The sequence below is a fragment of the Lissotriton vulgaris genome, chromosome 1_2, assembly GCF_964263255.1.
Source record: "Lissotriton vulgaris chromosome 1_2, aLisVul1.2, whole genome shotgun sequence".
Lineage (NCBI taxonomy): Eukaryota > Metazoa > Chordata > Amphibia > Caudata > Salamandridae > Lissotriton > Lissotriton vulgaris.
In genome coordinates, this window is record NC_141686.1 from 285,622,054 (window position 1) to 285,639,095 (window position 17,042).

Below are 17,042 nucleotides of genomic sequence, written 5' to 3' on the forward strand. Positions count from 1 at the left end.
AGGGAAAGCATGGTATCACCTGCCTATATGCCCCGCAATGCTCCCAGCCAATTTTAAGCAATATGACCAGACTCCACATCCAGGAGATCAGCTCCGCTACTAATCTCGGGGTTAGTACCACAATAACAATGCTCCACAGTCATCCGCTAGTCCAGTGCGTTTGCTAATTAGCATGATGCGCGTCTCACTCACCCCGCCACATGAGCCAGGAGCGCTGATCCGTCACAGCCCCATATACTCCCAGCGTAGATGGACACGCACCTCACTTGTTGAAGCACCTGGGGACAGCGCCTCCACACTGTTCGCCACAAGAATAACTCCATCATCCGCCGCCATGTGAAGCTCCAACCGCAACTCCTCGCCGCAGAACTCCAATAGCAGGCGCCCTCTGGGAGCTCGCAGAGCCGCTCTCACACCAGCTCACCCTCAGGATATCGTTGTTTAGGGGGCAGTGCTGCCTCAATCACAGAGCGCGCTTCGACTTCCTCAGCCTCAGGGTAAGTTGCGGCTTGGCCCAGCCGCCATTTTGCATGCCAATGAGGCCAGAGGGGTACAAAACCACGTATATTGCATTGCCGGCTTGTCAGTTATGGTACTTAGCACTTCCACATACCGGACAATTCCTGAGGGGTTCCGCTGCAATGCGATGTCACTTGTGGGGTATAATATTCAGCGGATCCACATATTTATAACGGATCATTAGCCCGGCCGGGAGAGCCTCACTATCCTGTGGCCATCTTGTCTCGTGCTCAGAGCCAATCAGAATGCCCCAGTTTTAAATCAGAGCTCCCAAATCTCCTGATATACAAATATTTTCAAACCTTAATTTCTCAAAAATGACCGAATGGCTTTAGACCAAATCACAAAAAACACAATTTGTGAACCTAACTAGTTTCCTTCCAAATTTGGTGTAATTCCATTCAGCAATGTTGCGGTAGTGCTGTTTAGAGAAGTCTATGGAAAATGTATGAGGGAGTTTGCTTCTTTTCTCCCCCTTTTTTCCTGCCCCTCTTGGTGGATCCCCCACAAATTTTCAGGGAAGGAGCTGAAGTGATTTTACTTCTCTTTTTTTAATTTTTTTAATTTCATGACGATTTGTCAAATGGTGCAAAAGTTAGCAGCAAAACAAAAAATGACTTGTTTATGGAAAGGCAATCCTAACTAGAACTACCCAGTGGCATTCACAACTTGGATGGGTAGATTATATATCTATAAATAAATATATAGATACATATATATCCAAAATATCAAGGTTGCCTCCACTCATGGACGGGTGCTCGATCTCATGACGGTGGACTCCCGGGATTTAATGCCAACTCTGAGAAAGAAACAATCGGCACTCGAGGGATACTTTAGGGTTATTTAATTACAAACTCACGAACAGACATGTTTTGTCTAAGCTCCTTTGTCAATGTCGGCACGTTCAGTTTACGGCAAACAATTATAGATTTTTCAGCAACATTTCATTGGATAACCTCATCTAACATGAAATCACAGATGGACTTTCTAAACATAAACACCTCTCTTATTTCAAAGCCGCTATCTTAATACTGTTAAAATACATAGTACACAAGTCCTATGTATTATTAATTCATCACATATATCACATATCACTTTAGACTTTACTAGTGTACAGTTACGTATTAACTGATGGAATTCAGACCATGCATCTCTTGACAACTGAGACTGAACTGGTAAGAAATATCCAGGTCTGAATGGTCGGAGTCAAAATCCTGTGTTCATTCCTCATTAAAATGTTACATCCCCATAGATATTGGGGCTTACGACAAATTTATTATCTTCTAACCAATTACGCCCTAAATGGGCTGGATTCAAGATTAAATCAATAAATAGTAAGCTCATTTTAATATCTCCTAAACATTTCAATCCATTGGAATAAAATATAATCTTGCACTCAAACATGATTACGCCTTAAATGGGCAGAAAGTTTGAAACAACATCAATACATGATCTACTAACTTTAACATTCTATTAGCCAACATTATTAAGCCCTATGTGGGCAAAAGCCAGGAAGCGCTATGTGCCCAGTATTATATGAAGTGTCTACCTATTGATGACATAGGACCATACAGAGCTCATTAGGTGGAAAGAGAGGGCGGGTAAAGGAGAACACAGGGAAAAATGATACCCAAGTAATCTACATCCCATGAACCTATAGATATGTTCAGTTACCGAACAGATTCAACTTTTAATTTAAGGCATGGGATGAACTTTCAATCTGATGTGCTTCAATCACCCAGGTGTGCCGCCAATTCTTCATCGCTGTTCAGCCCATGAGGTATCTTAACCAAGGTTTAGAATCTAGCAGGATTCCAAACTTCTGAGTTTAAGGACCCAGTCGCCCCTCTCTCCCCTTGGGGTACATGGTCAAGGCAGAAGAACTTTAACTTGGTCCTATCACGTTGATGATATTCTTCTAAATACCTAATGTGTTTCAATACACGTTTCTTTGTAGGGTGTACGGTTCTCCCAATATACTTTTTTTTAGCAAGGACATACTAGGCAATAGATGGTAAAGCTTGTGTTACAGTTTATTAGGAAATTAATCTTTTTGGGCTTCTTAAGCCTCGTTACCTGGTAAGTTAAGATCTTACAGCTATTTTTGCAAGCTTTGCACTTGGAGCAGGGGAAGAAGCCCTTTATCCGCTCTAGATTTAATCACTTAGGATTTTTGCTAAAACGGCTTTGTACCAACAAATCTTTGAGTGATTTGCTCCCTCTATAGGATCCTGCAGGGTACGAAGTATCCTATGAATGTCTGGTACATCCTCTGGGAAATCTGTGATTAATCAAATTTTGTTTCATCACCTGCCTTTGGTTTAGCCATCAGTATATCTTGCCTTTTGTTTTTGAGTAACCTTTCCGCTGCTCTTTTTAAAACTTGATTAGGCTATTCCCTGGCCTTAAACCTCTTAATGACATCCTTTGGGGCAGAATCAAATTCTTGCATTTGTGTACTGTTGCTCATAGTGCAAAGCAATTCCTCGTAGTGGATGCTACACTTCCGTTTCCTTGGGTGGTTGTTCCTGGTGTTCCGGGAATTCCCTGCAGTTGTTTTTTTTATGGAGGGACATGCACATTTTCCCATCTGCCACAAAAACTTTAAAATCAAGAAAAGTGACACATTCAGCACTGATATCACTTGTAAACCTCAAATTCTCATAGTTAGTATTCAAAATGGAGATATATATCTAGTGTTGATTGTTTTGATACTCTCCAAATAATGAAGAGGTCATCTATATAATGATTCCAACTGATGACCTTTTGCACCCAAGGGTCATTTTCCGCAGACCAGCCTACCTGCTTCTCTCACCAACCTACAAATAAATTTGCATAGCTGGAGACAAAGTAGGTACCCATCGCCGTTCCATGTATTTGCTGGGAATATTGTCCTGAACATACAACCATGTTATTAGTCAAACAAAAGTTTACAAAATCCATTAACATATGGTTATGGTCCTGATATTTTAAGGATCTGCAACGCAGGAATTACTGAATAGCCTTCGGACTATCCTCATGGCCTATGCCTGTATAAAGACTAGCTATATCTATGGTAATCATTAGATAGTCTTGTTCCCAGACAATGTTCTCAATGCATAGCAAGCAATCTTTGGTATCTCTGATATACAATGATAAAATCTTCACAAATGGAAAGAGAAATTTGTCAATATATGTTGATGTATTTTCCAATAACCTTATTTTGGAAGAGATTATCGGTCATCCCAGAGGGTTAGTCTTATCTTTATGAATCTTTGGCAAATGATAAAACGTTCGGGTCTGTGGACAGAGACATCTCAAGTATTGATACTCTACGGTATCCAACATCCATCATACCATTCTTGGAACATGTTTGAAAGTCCAAAACACTTTTGAAATATTCCTCTCTTGAAATAAGAAGGTAATATGATGTGTCATTTTATTGCTTGAGTGCTTCTTCACAGAAAAATTCCCTTGTAAGAAGGATAATGTTGCCCCCCTTGTCCGAGGGTTTGATCACGATTTGATCTTTGTTTTTCAAACTCACCAAGGCTGCCCATTGTTCTTGTGAGATATTGGACTGCATCTTGTTAAGTTTTTCTTACTCTAAAAGTCATCAACTCTTTGGGGATTAGGTCATGAAAAAAACCAATAGCATCTGTTGTAAGCTGGGGTATAAATGTAGATTTAGGTTTGAGGTTGCTTTGTGTCCCAATTTGTTGTATCCCCATTCTTTCCAATAGCTCCAAATTTATCTGTCCCTCCTCTTGTGTGGATTGTCCATTTGCGGAGGTGTCTAGATCTGCCACAGCTTGCAAATCTCTTCCAGACAATATGTTCATAGCTTTAATTTTGGTAGGGACTCTCACCCTTCGGGTGTCGCCTTTCACTTTAAAGAATTTGTACAATTTGAGATTCCGTACATATTTAAAGACATCTATGCATGTTTGCGAATGGTTCAATTTCTGAGTTGGACAAAAGGTCAATCCTAGTCTCAACACTGACTCGTCAGTCTTAGTCAAAATTCGTTTAGTTAGATTCACAATAGTTAGGGCCCCCATCCACTTCTCTCCCCGTTTGCTTTGGATTAATCTTTGGGGGGCATTGCGTCCACTGGTTATATTGGCCTGGCTTGTTTTTCTGACTCCTTTGGGTCTGGCAGTCTGTTTTTTGCCATGTTTGTCTGATTTAAAAAAATATATATTTTATTAAATTTTGCACTTTTGTCTGTTGTTACATGTTTACATGATGTCACATTCATTACAAATGCGGAAAAGAACATGTAAACAGTTCGACTGAACATTCATGGGGTACTGGCATACAGTTAACAACTCAATTTCTGAGGTTGGCGTTTCAATTGCCATAATATCAACTATAGAGTTGGGAACATTTGCTCGCATAACTATTAGTTGCGGTTCATTTCTTATTGCATTTACAGACCAGCGCTTGTAGGTATGTGTACAGCCAACTTCAAATTATAGCAGAATGCTAATGGTGTTAGAGATTAGCAAAAAAAAGTAAAACAAACCTTAATGAGAAGAAACATTAACTCTCCCGCAACCCCCCCCTCCACTTCTCTATGTACATACTCGTGTCTAGCTGCTCTGTTAGCACTTGAATCCCCTGTGCCCGGTTGTAACACACTGTTTAGTGCGGAATACAATAGGCATTTGTTAACTAGTGTGAGAAGAGAAAATATGCGCACTTACTACGCCTGCACTAGTCTGCGACCCGCGCAAGTCTCGGTTTGTGGGGTCCCCCGAATCCTCGCTTGTGTGTTGTTGTAGTTCAGCTAAACATGCGTTCCAGTATGCGGCTATGGGGACTTGTCTTAGACCCAATGTTTCCTCCCACCTGATAGTTGCCATGTTTGTCTGATTAGACGATATTCCTCGTGAAAAGAGCCCTTTGTTTGTATTGATTTGGTGCTATCCAATTGTTCTTCTCCTGATTGTTCTGCGTTCGTACATGTTTCCAATTTGGAGGTGTCCCTTCGTTCAAAAGATGCTAGATGTTTAGTTTTCTGAAGTTCTTCTTGGTGCATCAAACTTTTTTTGCAAACATTAGAACACGCCCAAGTTCATGATCTCTGGATTCTCTCTAAAATGTACTTTGTTTTCTCTGTTTGATAGTTTCTTCAAAAGAGAGGTGTCCTTTCTTCATTCCTCCTACTTTCAACTCTTCTTGTCAATTTTTGTTGTCATCTTTTGATATGTCATCTTCCAGGATAAGGATTTCCTTTTATACCTTCTTCCGATCGCTCCATGTGAATTTCACCAAAATTATTAGCATCCCCTTTGAGGACACTGTGGTCTCTTCAGCCCACTCACCAAAAGTAAAGGATCTGGGTTGTCAAACGTGGGCACTGTCTAAATTCTCAGCTCACGCAGGACTATTTAAATCTAAATAGCTCTGTAGGAAAGTGGCTTCCCACTACTTCCGAATTTCACATTCATGGAGTCTCTCTAAATGTTTTAACTTGTTCCATAGGTTACCCTTCGGTTTATTTGTACTGGAACCTGTTTCAGCGTTCCCCGGTAGCAGCCCTTTTAAGAAGATCCGCGCAGCTGCATCTCGTTGCGCTGCCTCACTGAACATACCTCAGTGTTTCTCCTGCTTACAATAACTTAGTATCCTTCATTCCTACCACTTAAATAATAGATCAAATCAACGTGAATCCAAAAGGCATACCCGTGGGAGATTGTCCAATACTCGTGGGTCTTCAGACTTGACGAGCCTCGGTTCTCACACACCAGGTTTCATTAAGTTTAAGTGCTGCGGCAATGCTGTGGGGCGTCGCTTGTATCTGCTTCTCCATATATACATCATACAATACACACTTCCACATTCCTAATCATTCTAAAAAACATGTGGACAAAGGGGCCATGGGCTAGAGGCCTCTTCCCAACTTAAACACATCTAACCATGGTCCTCGAAGCTAATCAGTTTATCTCCTCCCGGAGTGAGATCCTACATAGATACACCCCATCCTGGGTCCTGTGTTGTGTCCACCTTCCTGCAGAGTCCAAACTGCACTGAGCTTAGTTACTCTTGCTTGCCCATATATTTGACTAGAGTAGACCTCCTCTGGATCAAAGGGTGCAGAGTCTCTCTGACAGCAATGAAAACTTTTCTAATATCCCTCTCTTTGTTCTGGAGTCCATAGGACACATGCCCATGACCGACTCCCTTTTCCATTCAACCTTCCTTATTTTAAGTGTCGAAACTGCTGGGAGTGGGATGCAGTTATATCTCTTCATTCGTGTCCCTGTAATTCTCACAACAATTTTCCAAAACTAAGGTCTACGTATGTCTATCAGGAATGATAGCTTGAATTTAAATACCGTAATTGTTTCATTTGAATCTAAAATTTAAATGTAAAATAAACTTAAAGAGGTTTCTCATTCACAGGTGCTTTGTACTTTTTTTTTAAGCACAAATGATCACATTCACTGATATGTGATGTGTAAGCCACTACCTCACGAGTAATCAGGGATGATTGTACTCTTGTGCTGATGATTCTTCAACCACGTAGTTTTGCATGCTTCATCATCAGGTATCCCATCAAGCACTGGGACACATCCTGAGTTGAGCTAAGTTGTCCAGGAAGGTAAATACACAGTGTGGTGAGGGGGTAAATATGTTGGACATGAGAAATTGATTCATGGAGAAGAAAACCATAACTAGATAAAATTGTGTCTGGGTAGGCTACTCAGTGGTAAGAATTGTATTCATAGCCCCCTACCCAAAAAGTTAGTCTGTATATCAGCCCTGCATGTCTCACTGATCGACATGTTTCAACAACAATCAGGACTGGTTTCCACACACAAATGAATACTCAGAAGGTACATCACATACAGGTGGACGGAATGTTTAGTGGTTAACATATATTTAAGGAGGACATTCAATTTACCTCTCTCAGGAGAAATTCCTCTAATCTCTCCTCGTTGTTTACAACATTTCCTGCTTTATGACGCTGCAAAGGAAATACCAAAGTTTGTTTTTACTGAAAATTCTTATAAAGTCTAACGGATATACCAGAAATGGCAGCTTTCCTCCTAAAGGGCGAGAGCACTTCTCGCAAGTTACAAAACACACATTTAACTTTTCAACAATCATTTCGGGTCAGCAAATTTATTTCCGGGCGTAAAAACATGACAAACATACAGACAATACAAGACGGTAAAACATTCATCAGCCCGGGTCAGTGTTTTAAAGTAATTTACAAGTCTCTGTTCACAGGCAGAGATCTTGGCACAGTTTCTTTCTCGTAGTGCTGTAAAGGCAAGAAGGGCAAGAGATTCACAGGTAAATTCACAGTCTGAGGTAAAGCACTTCTGCAAGAGTCCTCAAAAACACCAGTACAGCTCACGACTTATGTCATGTTTGTATCAGCAATACTGGCACAATACCTCCAAAAGTGGCTCTGGAGTGACTGCAGCATGCTCCCTTAATCCCTCAAGGGCACACTGAGTAACTGCAAGATGGAGTGGGCTAGTCCATAGGGGTATGATTGAACACAGTGAGAAGAGAGACCCCCCCCACACAGATTTGTGCAGGCCAGGATTCTAAAGTGGTGGGAGACCGCTCTCGGCTTTTTAGGCTCCTGTTGGTCCAATGGCAATGTAGGAGGTGATCCTGGCCTGGCGATTGATGGAAGTAGAGCAATCTTCATCATGTGAGGTCACTGGAGATCACTTCTCAAAGTATGGCAGGTAGAAGAACTGGAAACCCTTCCGACCACGCACTGCGCAGTAGATGAAGATTACGTGGTACACTGTAGAGAGAAAGGAGACAGGGTTGAGGCAACCATTAAAGGAGTAAAGGTCTCCCAAACGACTACTCTGCCAATGGAATCCAGCCTGTCTCCTGGCGACCTGTGCAACTGAGTCGATTCCTGCCCAATGGCTGTGCCATCGATGGAGACAATCCCCCCCTAAGGACTACACCATCAACAGAAACCAGCCCTGCCAGTGACAACACCATTAATAGAGAGCAGCCCTGACCAATGACTCCACCATCCATGGAGACCAGCCCTGCCCAGAATCAACATCATTTATGGGGTGTAGTCAATGGCTGGACTAGACTCCATCTGCGATATTGCCTTTGGGCATATCTTGGCTCTTTTAATAGTGTAGCCATTGGGCAGGGCTGGTCTCCACTGAAGGTGTAGCCATTGGGCAGGGCTGGTCTCCACTGAAGGTGTAGCCATTGGGCAGGGCTGGTCTCCACTGAAGGTGTAGTCATTGGGCAGGGCTGGTCTCTACTGATGGTGTAGTAAATGGACACCCGTCCTACCCAATGGCAACATCCTCAATGGAGTACAGCCACGCCCAATGGTTTCACCATGAATGAGTTACAACCATGCCTAATCACAGATCAAAAGGTATCCTGTGTCTAGTGAATTCCTTCCCAATGTTGTGAGTAGATTACTACCGTGCCCAATGGATGTTGCAGCAATGTAACCCTATCAAGCTCATGAACTGGGGCCCAGCCTTCTCCTAGATGTACTACCGTTCAAGAGACACAGGAACAACTATGCCGCCTGCTCCACCAATGTGACCCTCCCTCATAGTCCTGGAAAGACTCCTGCTCACAAACACCACTCAAGTCCTTAATCTCACCTTCCCCCAGACGGTTTCCAGCCCTGTGGGGAACAACTCTATTCCCACTTCCCTCTGATGAGATATCCAACCCAGTCCCAGATATACTGCCCTCACACAGATGCATACACAATGAGTAAACAACGGTATGATCATTGCACGCCTGGGGGCGTGGCTTGGCGCGCAATGGCGACGGACGTGGAAGGGTAGAGCTCCGATCAGGGCTCCCCTTCTCTGGGCCGTTTCTCCGTTTCCTGCATCCTGATAAAGCCACAGCTGAGAGCGGACCTGGGATTAACCCCCACCCACACATCAGCCGAATCTGAGGCTGTTTGCATGTCCAGACCCGCACCGGTGGAGGCGAAGAGACAGTAGCCGCGCTGGGAGAGACCGGCCCGGCGCGCCCGCCTACGCGAGACCGGGGCTTCAGCGGGAGCGGCAAGCCCCGTGGCGCGGCCTGCCCATCGCCCCACAGAGACACCAGCAGAGTGCAGGCGAGAGCTAGGCGACCCCCCCCGCCCCTACGCTGGACCCACCGCAGCAACCCCCCTGCACGGACTCGCGGACACCTACGGAGCTGCGGGATTGGTGAGGCGACTGTGCACGACGGACACGGTGGCGCCGCGCGGCGCCTCGGCGGGGCTGCGCCTGCGGAGGCATCAGACGAGCTGAGCTGTGGCATCGCCCCGACGGAGACACCGGAGAGCGGTGCACCGATCCTCGGACGTCCGCGAGACCCCCACCGGGGAGAGAGGCCCTGATCGCCCCTGAGCTACACACCCACGTGGCTGACCCCGATGGCGGATGGGGGCCATGGGAGGCCGCAAGTGGAGAACCAAACTCGCTGGATGCCACCCACGAGGATAGACCCTACAGGGTAAGGAGCCTGGGCTCGCGGGAGACGGGCTGCTGGGAGACGACTGCCGGTAGCTGGAGCCTCTCTTGCTGTTATCCGGCGCGGCAACACTGCCTGTTGAGACTCCCCCAGCATCCCCGCTGGCTGGAAGTAACCACAGACCATGAGGGAGGTCGGGACGACACGGTCAGCGGTTGGGAGGCGTACCTCCACCTGGGAACATGCTACCATGAGGAAACGCAGTAAGCTGCGCAGGGCGAACTGCGCCATATGCCGCGATACTAACTGACCGTGCTGCTACACCTGCCGCGCAACCCTCCCGCCTGCCTTGCCAACCTGCGCTTACCTGAGCGGACACAAGCCATGATGCCTGCGGGGCGGGACTGACAAAACGCCTCGCTGAAGATTCTAGCGAGACTGGGATTAACACCGCCCATCACCCGAGGGCTGAAACCTTGACGACCAGCCTTCCCCCACACCGCTATTGCGGGTGCAGCTTAGCCTATCTCCTGGGGACTGACACCTTGACGCCTCACCTGCACCTACGTAGCTGCTGCAACCTACCCACTAGAACTGCCCCCATTGAGCATAGAGGAGGCTTCCACGTATCCTTGCTCATGTCTGGGGGAGTAAAGACATGCATTGGAACAGGCAGCACATCCTTGAGGGGGAAACAAGTCAAGTCACCGCCCAAGATGGATTCTGATCACGTGACGTCAAAACTGGACAATGTGGTAGCTGTAATGGAACGCCTGGAGGAATCCCTCCAACAAACTCGTACCTCCCTAGAAACGAAGATAGACAGCGTGGCGATAGACCTGACCCATCTCAGGGTTGACCACAAGAAACTGCAAGACCGCACCACAACATTGGAGGGGACAGTGGCCGATTTGGAGCCCCGGGTGAGTCAGACGGACAAGCATGTACGTGACCTCCTCAACAGGGTGGAATGCCTGGAAGAACGAGCGGAGGACGCGGAAGGACGGGCACGAAGAAACAACATTAGATTGGCCGGCATACCGGAGAAATGGGAAGGGACCGACCCCACAGGACATCAGGACATGTGGAGGACTAGCTGAGAGGCCTCCTGCCGGAGGGCGCGCTATCGCCATATTTTGTGGTGGAACGCGCGCACCGTGTGCCCACGAGGCCCCTCCCCCCAGGCTCTAACCCCAGACCGCTGATCCTTCGCGTCCTCAACTACAGGGATCGTGACACAATCCTGCGCGAATCAAGGAAACTCAGCGACATCCGGATTGACAACGCCACGGTGATGTTTTTCCGTGACTACACTGTCCAGGTGCAGAGACAGAGACATTCCTTCCTTGGGGCGAAGCGAAGGCTGCGACAGATGGGTCTCAAATACTCGCTCCTTGCGAGTGGTGACGCAGGACAAAACACACTTCTTCACCAACCCTGAGGAGGTTGAAGCCTGGCTGGACGGCGGGGTGGAGGAGGCGCCCCGGAAAGCAAAGGGCACTGCCATGATGTCGCTCTCAAGAGGATCGAGACGACGTCGCCGGAACAAATCGCCCACGCCTCACCACTCACAGGAGATGGCAACCTGCTCCCCACCGACGGACCTGATTTTGCAGGAGCAACAGGACGCACTGCGCAGAGTCACGTAAATCAGTGGCTCTCCGGCGCCTTCCTCTGCACCAAAAGCAAGCCCACGAGTGTTCCCTAGTGACGACGAAGCCATCTACGGACTACCAGACTCTCAACAATCCGCCGACCTCCCCGACGTCACGCCACAGACGGCAGACCTACTTGTCTGAAGAGCACCCCCAAGACTTCCCACCTCGACACACAGCAGCGGCTACCTTGTCAGCACTATTCTGACCCGCCTTGGAGTGCATGAGGCTCGGCAATGATGGACGAGGGCAAGGCCCCCTTGCTCTGCGGACAATGGAGATGACGAGATGCAGTGAGTAACTTCTTGCAGATACTACACACACTTGTCATGTGACATTGAGATGCTCCTCTCCTCGATGTGGTTGCACATCCCGTGGCGGCACATAGCCGGACTCTGCCAGAGGCATGTGCCCCCGCAGGAACCTTCCCACTAACTTTTGCAACAGACAGACATTCTCCCTTTGCACCGGGTGGGCTGATACCCGGCGATACCTGTCGGCTGTGGCATACTTTCCACGGCCCGGGGTGGGAAGTTACCCCCCCCTTTTTTCGAGAACAATACTGTTGTATCACTATTGGTACCCACTGCTTTACACCCCCTAGAATTGTATAGTTTACTCAACTCACTCGAAGGTTTGGACGGCGACATGTTAGATGACCGACCATTTGGCATTTACTACTGTTTTACCCTTCCTTGGAACTCTGTGTTCTCTCTTCCTTCATTCCCCAGCGTCTGTATGAGTCATCTCCTATCACAACTGCAGCTCTGTATTGGGGTGGGGCAGGGGGGGGGAGGCCTGGGGGGGGGGCCACGTGCGGGGGGCTGGACACGCGGGCTGGAACTGGGACACAATTAGACGACGACCATGACTGAGATTCAGATGTGTACCTGAACGTCAGGGGCATGCATACACCGTCACGACGGTATCAGATATATTCATATTTGAAACGCCACAAGATACACATTGCGCTCTTGCAAGAAACACACCTGAACAAAGCAGAAGTGCGAGCATTACATCGCAGATGGCATGGGCAGTTGTATGCAATGGAGTACTCCTCCTTTGCCCGCGGGACCCTCCTTTGGATCCGACCTGGGACCCCCTGGGCGGCCTCTAACACTTATATAGACCCCAATGGTAGATATGTGGTGGTCCAGGGCAGATTGGATGGACAGATGGTGGTGCTGGCCTCCCTATACTCTCCAAACACAGATCAGGGCAGCTTCTTCACCCAACTGTCAGCGACACTGGCGACGTGGCACGGTGTTTCATGGATTCTGGGAGGAGACTATAACTACATTTTAGATGCAACACTGGACCGCTCTTTCCCACCACACGCAGGCACGCCGGCACACGGCGAAATGAAAGCACTGGTAAGCTGGGCCACACAAGGGGATTTGCACGACGCGTGGCAGACACATAACCCCAACACACGCATCTATTCCTATTACTCGGGTGCGCATAATCTGCATGTGCGCTTAGACAGGTACATGATATCCGCTGACCTCCTCCCCCTCGTCACTGACCCACGATACATGAGTCGCACACACTCGTATCATAATCCACGTGTCCTGGCCATAGCTTGGGAGCGCCCACACCCACCTATCCCCACATGGCGGTACAACCGGCCCTCTTGCTAGACGGGGCCTTCCGAGATTCCGTCATGGCGCAAACAGCACTGTACTTTGAAGATAATTCGGACACAGCATCCTCTCCCCAGATCGAATGGGACGCCTTCAAAGTTGTGATTAGGGGACACTGCTTGGGCACGCAGCGACACATGCAGAGGCAGCTAGAGGGGGACTGTAATGGCTGCCTTTTTGCTAGCTCTTTGGAGAAGGAGAATGATGGAGAGTGACTCCAGCCTATCACCCCCATAGTATAGGGATTAGGCCGATAGACAGGGACCCTGTCTTACATATATTAGGGCATTTTCGTACCATTTTCCTTAAAGTAAGGCTTATGAATTTAAGTTAGGGGATAGATATATAAGTATTAGTCATGATTTGCTCATTTGCTAACATGCTAGGCTATTTTCCATGGAGCTATGCATATTGTGGGCCCCGTAGGCCTTAAACGAGACAGACTCCATTTTGCTTTCTGCCTGGTAGCTCGAGAAGGCTTTCTAGGTGAAGTGTAATGTTTTAGTTTCAAGCTGTTGTTCGCTTGGAGAGAACCGGTTCAGGCTGACCCTTATCGAAGGAATGTATTTTTCTCCACTCCGAAGACACAACTTCAGGCCGGCCGGCTGGGAAAGTGTCCTTGGTACGGGGAGGTACAAGAATTTGGTGGGCGGCAGGTTACTGGCCGTGAATTTCCATGAAGGAACGGGCTTTGATATTAGCGAAGGTGTTAGTCAGTTTGTCAGTTAGTCCGTAGGCGGCATCTAGCCGTTAGCATCTCTGCCATTACTCATTTTCATGGTGGACAAGTCGCCATCTTTGAAGTCGGAGAAAGATTTAAGACCGAAACTCTCTGAGAAAGACTGAACGAGAAGTAGCGCGGAGCGCACTGATACAGAGAGAGAGAGACGGTAGCTAATAATCAGCAAGGTTCCGGTGTCCTGAGGGGAAGCAGACGAGGTTGAGCCTAGCGGTGCAGACGTGTACTTGTGACGGCTGAGGGTGACTGCAAGGCGAGCCAGGATACAGAGACGAGAAGGGAACCTAGATGACTGCCGAGTCCAGACTTCCCACTAATAAGGTGATCTCTGTCTAACTTAACTAGAATGTGCACTCTAATCTTTACCTTTTTCTTGCAGAAGTTATGTTGCATAGTAATGTGATTTGTGTCTATTGTTAATAAATACCCTAATTCATATAGAATTACTGTGTATCTGGTGTTCATGTTCAATCTCGGTAAACTACATTCCTAGTCGAAAGCTGTTTAAGTGAACGGATGAGAAATCCCGATCAGGTAAATGGTGATTGAATAAAGAGGGAGTGAGTGGACCTTTGATGCCAAGAGCAGGGAGTACACTATACAATCTGGAACTATATTCAAAGTTATTATTGTAGTTTTATCCCGAGTAGATCGCTGAGATATTATCCCAATAATTGTTCATAGGAATGTGGTTGTCGTTGATATGCGGCGTTAGTGAGAACGTTGGGGGGGAGACCAACGTGGATACCCACTGGATTGTGGCTTGAATAAGTGAGAACGCCAGGGAGGATACTGGCGCGTAGTTTCGCCGGATTGCGAACAGTTTGGAAAAGGGAGCATTGGGTTCTGCAGGCCCATGTGTAGACACACCGGATTGTGTGTCAGATCTGCCCTAGGGTAGAACGGTCTGGGTCGGGGTGGCCGCAAGACCAACTGATGTGAATAAGATATTGTAGAAAATCCGTACATACATATATTGTCATTCCCCATCCTTAGGTGCGACCTGTATATATATCTGTATATCTATTCATTGTGAATACGATCTGAGGAGGGAAGGTGAGTACGTTTTGGCTGGGTCACAGGGGCCCCTGGGGGCTGATCCCATCTAAACAGAAAATCCAGCCATTACATCTGGCGTCACGAACTGTTTACGAAGCCTGTGTGCATTGTGTGGTTTTAATCTTGTTGGTTTGCGCTCGGCTTGTACGTATAAAATTTTGTTTAATATTGTGTATATAATTTTTTTTTTTGTGTGTCATTATGTTTGCGAAAAAAATCATCGTCGGTTTTCAAATTACCAATTCAGATTCCCGGCTGGGAATGTACTCCCTACGAGGCTTTGGCCCGTGAGTGGGCCGATTCTACTGGTTTGAGTGAAAATTGGTCTTCATGCTTGGAGCAGGCGGAGCCTGCCGATGTTGTGTCGTGCTTGCAGAAAGCGCCAGTAGTGAAGGGTGATGAGCTTCCTATTTTAGGACGCAGGGGCTGGATTGTTCTTAATGCATACAGGATATTGCAAGAGAGGTTAGTTCAGCTACAGAAACAGTTTAAGGACATGGAAGGTCAGTGTGTTGAGTTGCAAAATGCGCATACTTTGTTGCGTTGTCAAAATAGATTGCTTGCCGACAAACTTGAAACATATCAGACCATTGCCGAAAGGGCTGCGGTCCGTATTGCACGATATAAGTATAAACATCGTCGTGGACGTGTGTCTTCACGCAAAGTGCGTATGGTTGTAGCAAAAGCTGGAATGGATTGGAACCCCGATGAGTGGGACGGTAATATCTGGGATTCTCATACTTCTGACTCCTCGGCAGAGGAGGGTGACAAGCGCGAGTCTTCTCGCTCCGGACGTGATTGTAAATCTGCTTCATGTACTGATTTAAGTCCTGATTGTGACCGTGCTCGTTCTTCCCGTGTGGATGACGTAGCTTGCCCTGATTGTGCTGTTAAATCTAAGATGCGGGCTTCCTCGGAAGCTCTTCCCGCAGTTTCTGCTCACCCGATTTTTCGACGGAAGTTACAACAGGCCCCTGGTAACCCGGGTGGTATAGCTCTTGATTGTATTGAAGACTTTACTCAGCAGGAGGTTAGTGACATTTTACAACGATTTCGACAACGGCCTGGTGAGGCCTTGCTTACCTGGATGGTGCGCCTTTATGAGCTTGGCGCTGCCGGTATTATGCTCGATGCTGTTGATTGCTTACGATTTTGCTCTTTGAGTTCTGATTCTACGATTCAGGATCATTTTCGGAATTATAATGGTGCTGGTCAAATTTCTTTGCTCCAGCTTGCGTCTGACGGCTGTAATCATAAATATCCAACTGAATCGGATTGGCCTACTGATGAGAAACCGTGGTACACTCTGCGCGATGCGTCGCAACGTTTAAAAGAGGAAGTCATGAAAACGTCTATCTTCCTTAGTACTGCTGACAAGTTATTGGATGGTCTTTTAACATCTTCTGTGCGTAATCGCATTATCCGTTCTTCTCCTGTTGCTTACAAGCAGGTCATGATGACATTATTGATTAACCAAACTGGCAATCCTTTGTCTGTTGTGCTTGAGTCTGTTCGTCAGCTTGGTGAGCTGGGTGAATGGTTTAAACCTGAAAGACAATCTCGACCTGAGGGTCGTACTGGTGGGGACTATAAGTTCTCTAGACGTGACATGTTTCTTGCTCTCATTGCTGATGGTGTCAAAAGGGAAGACATTGATGGCGAGCCTAATAATCGCTTATGGGACATGTTTCGTAAGCGTGGTTTGGATCGAAAGGAGGGTGCCCGTCGTGTGCGAAAGAATGAGTATGATCGTGGTTCGGATGACAGTGGTGATGAGAGACGACGTGTGAATTCTGATCGCCGTGATGATCGGCGCTATGAACGTGATGGATCCCCTCGTCGTAATGATGGGAGGGGGAGAGAGGATGATCGCGAGAGGGGAAGAGATGATCGTGTTTCTAGCAGACGACGAGATGCAAGGAGTTATTCCTCTGACGTAAGAAAGAGGGAGGATCGTAACAGACTCTCTGACCGTAACTCACAACTTTATGAACCTGACACTAATCCGTT

The 17,042-nt window shown here is 47.0% G+C and overlaps 1 protein-coding gene across 1 annotated transcript in view; it reads right to left on the reverse strand.

Annotated features, from left to right (window-relative positions):
- Positions 1 to 7,616: 7,616 nt before the first annotated feature.
- TMEM134 (transmembrane protein 134) overlaps positions 7,617 to 17,042 on the reverse strand; it is an 87,950-nt gene continuing 78,524 nt past the window's right edge. The window contains exon 7 of the mRNA XM_086953249.1: positions 7,617 to 8,275. Within this exon, the coding sequence (XP_086809375.1) occupies positions 8,193 to 8,275 (83 nt within the window). The 3' untranslated portion in view covers positions 7,617 to 8,192. The remainder of the gene's footprint in view (positions 8,276 to 17,042) is intronic.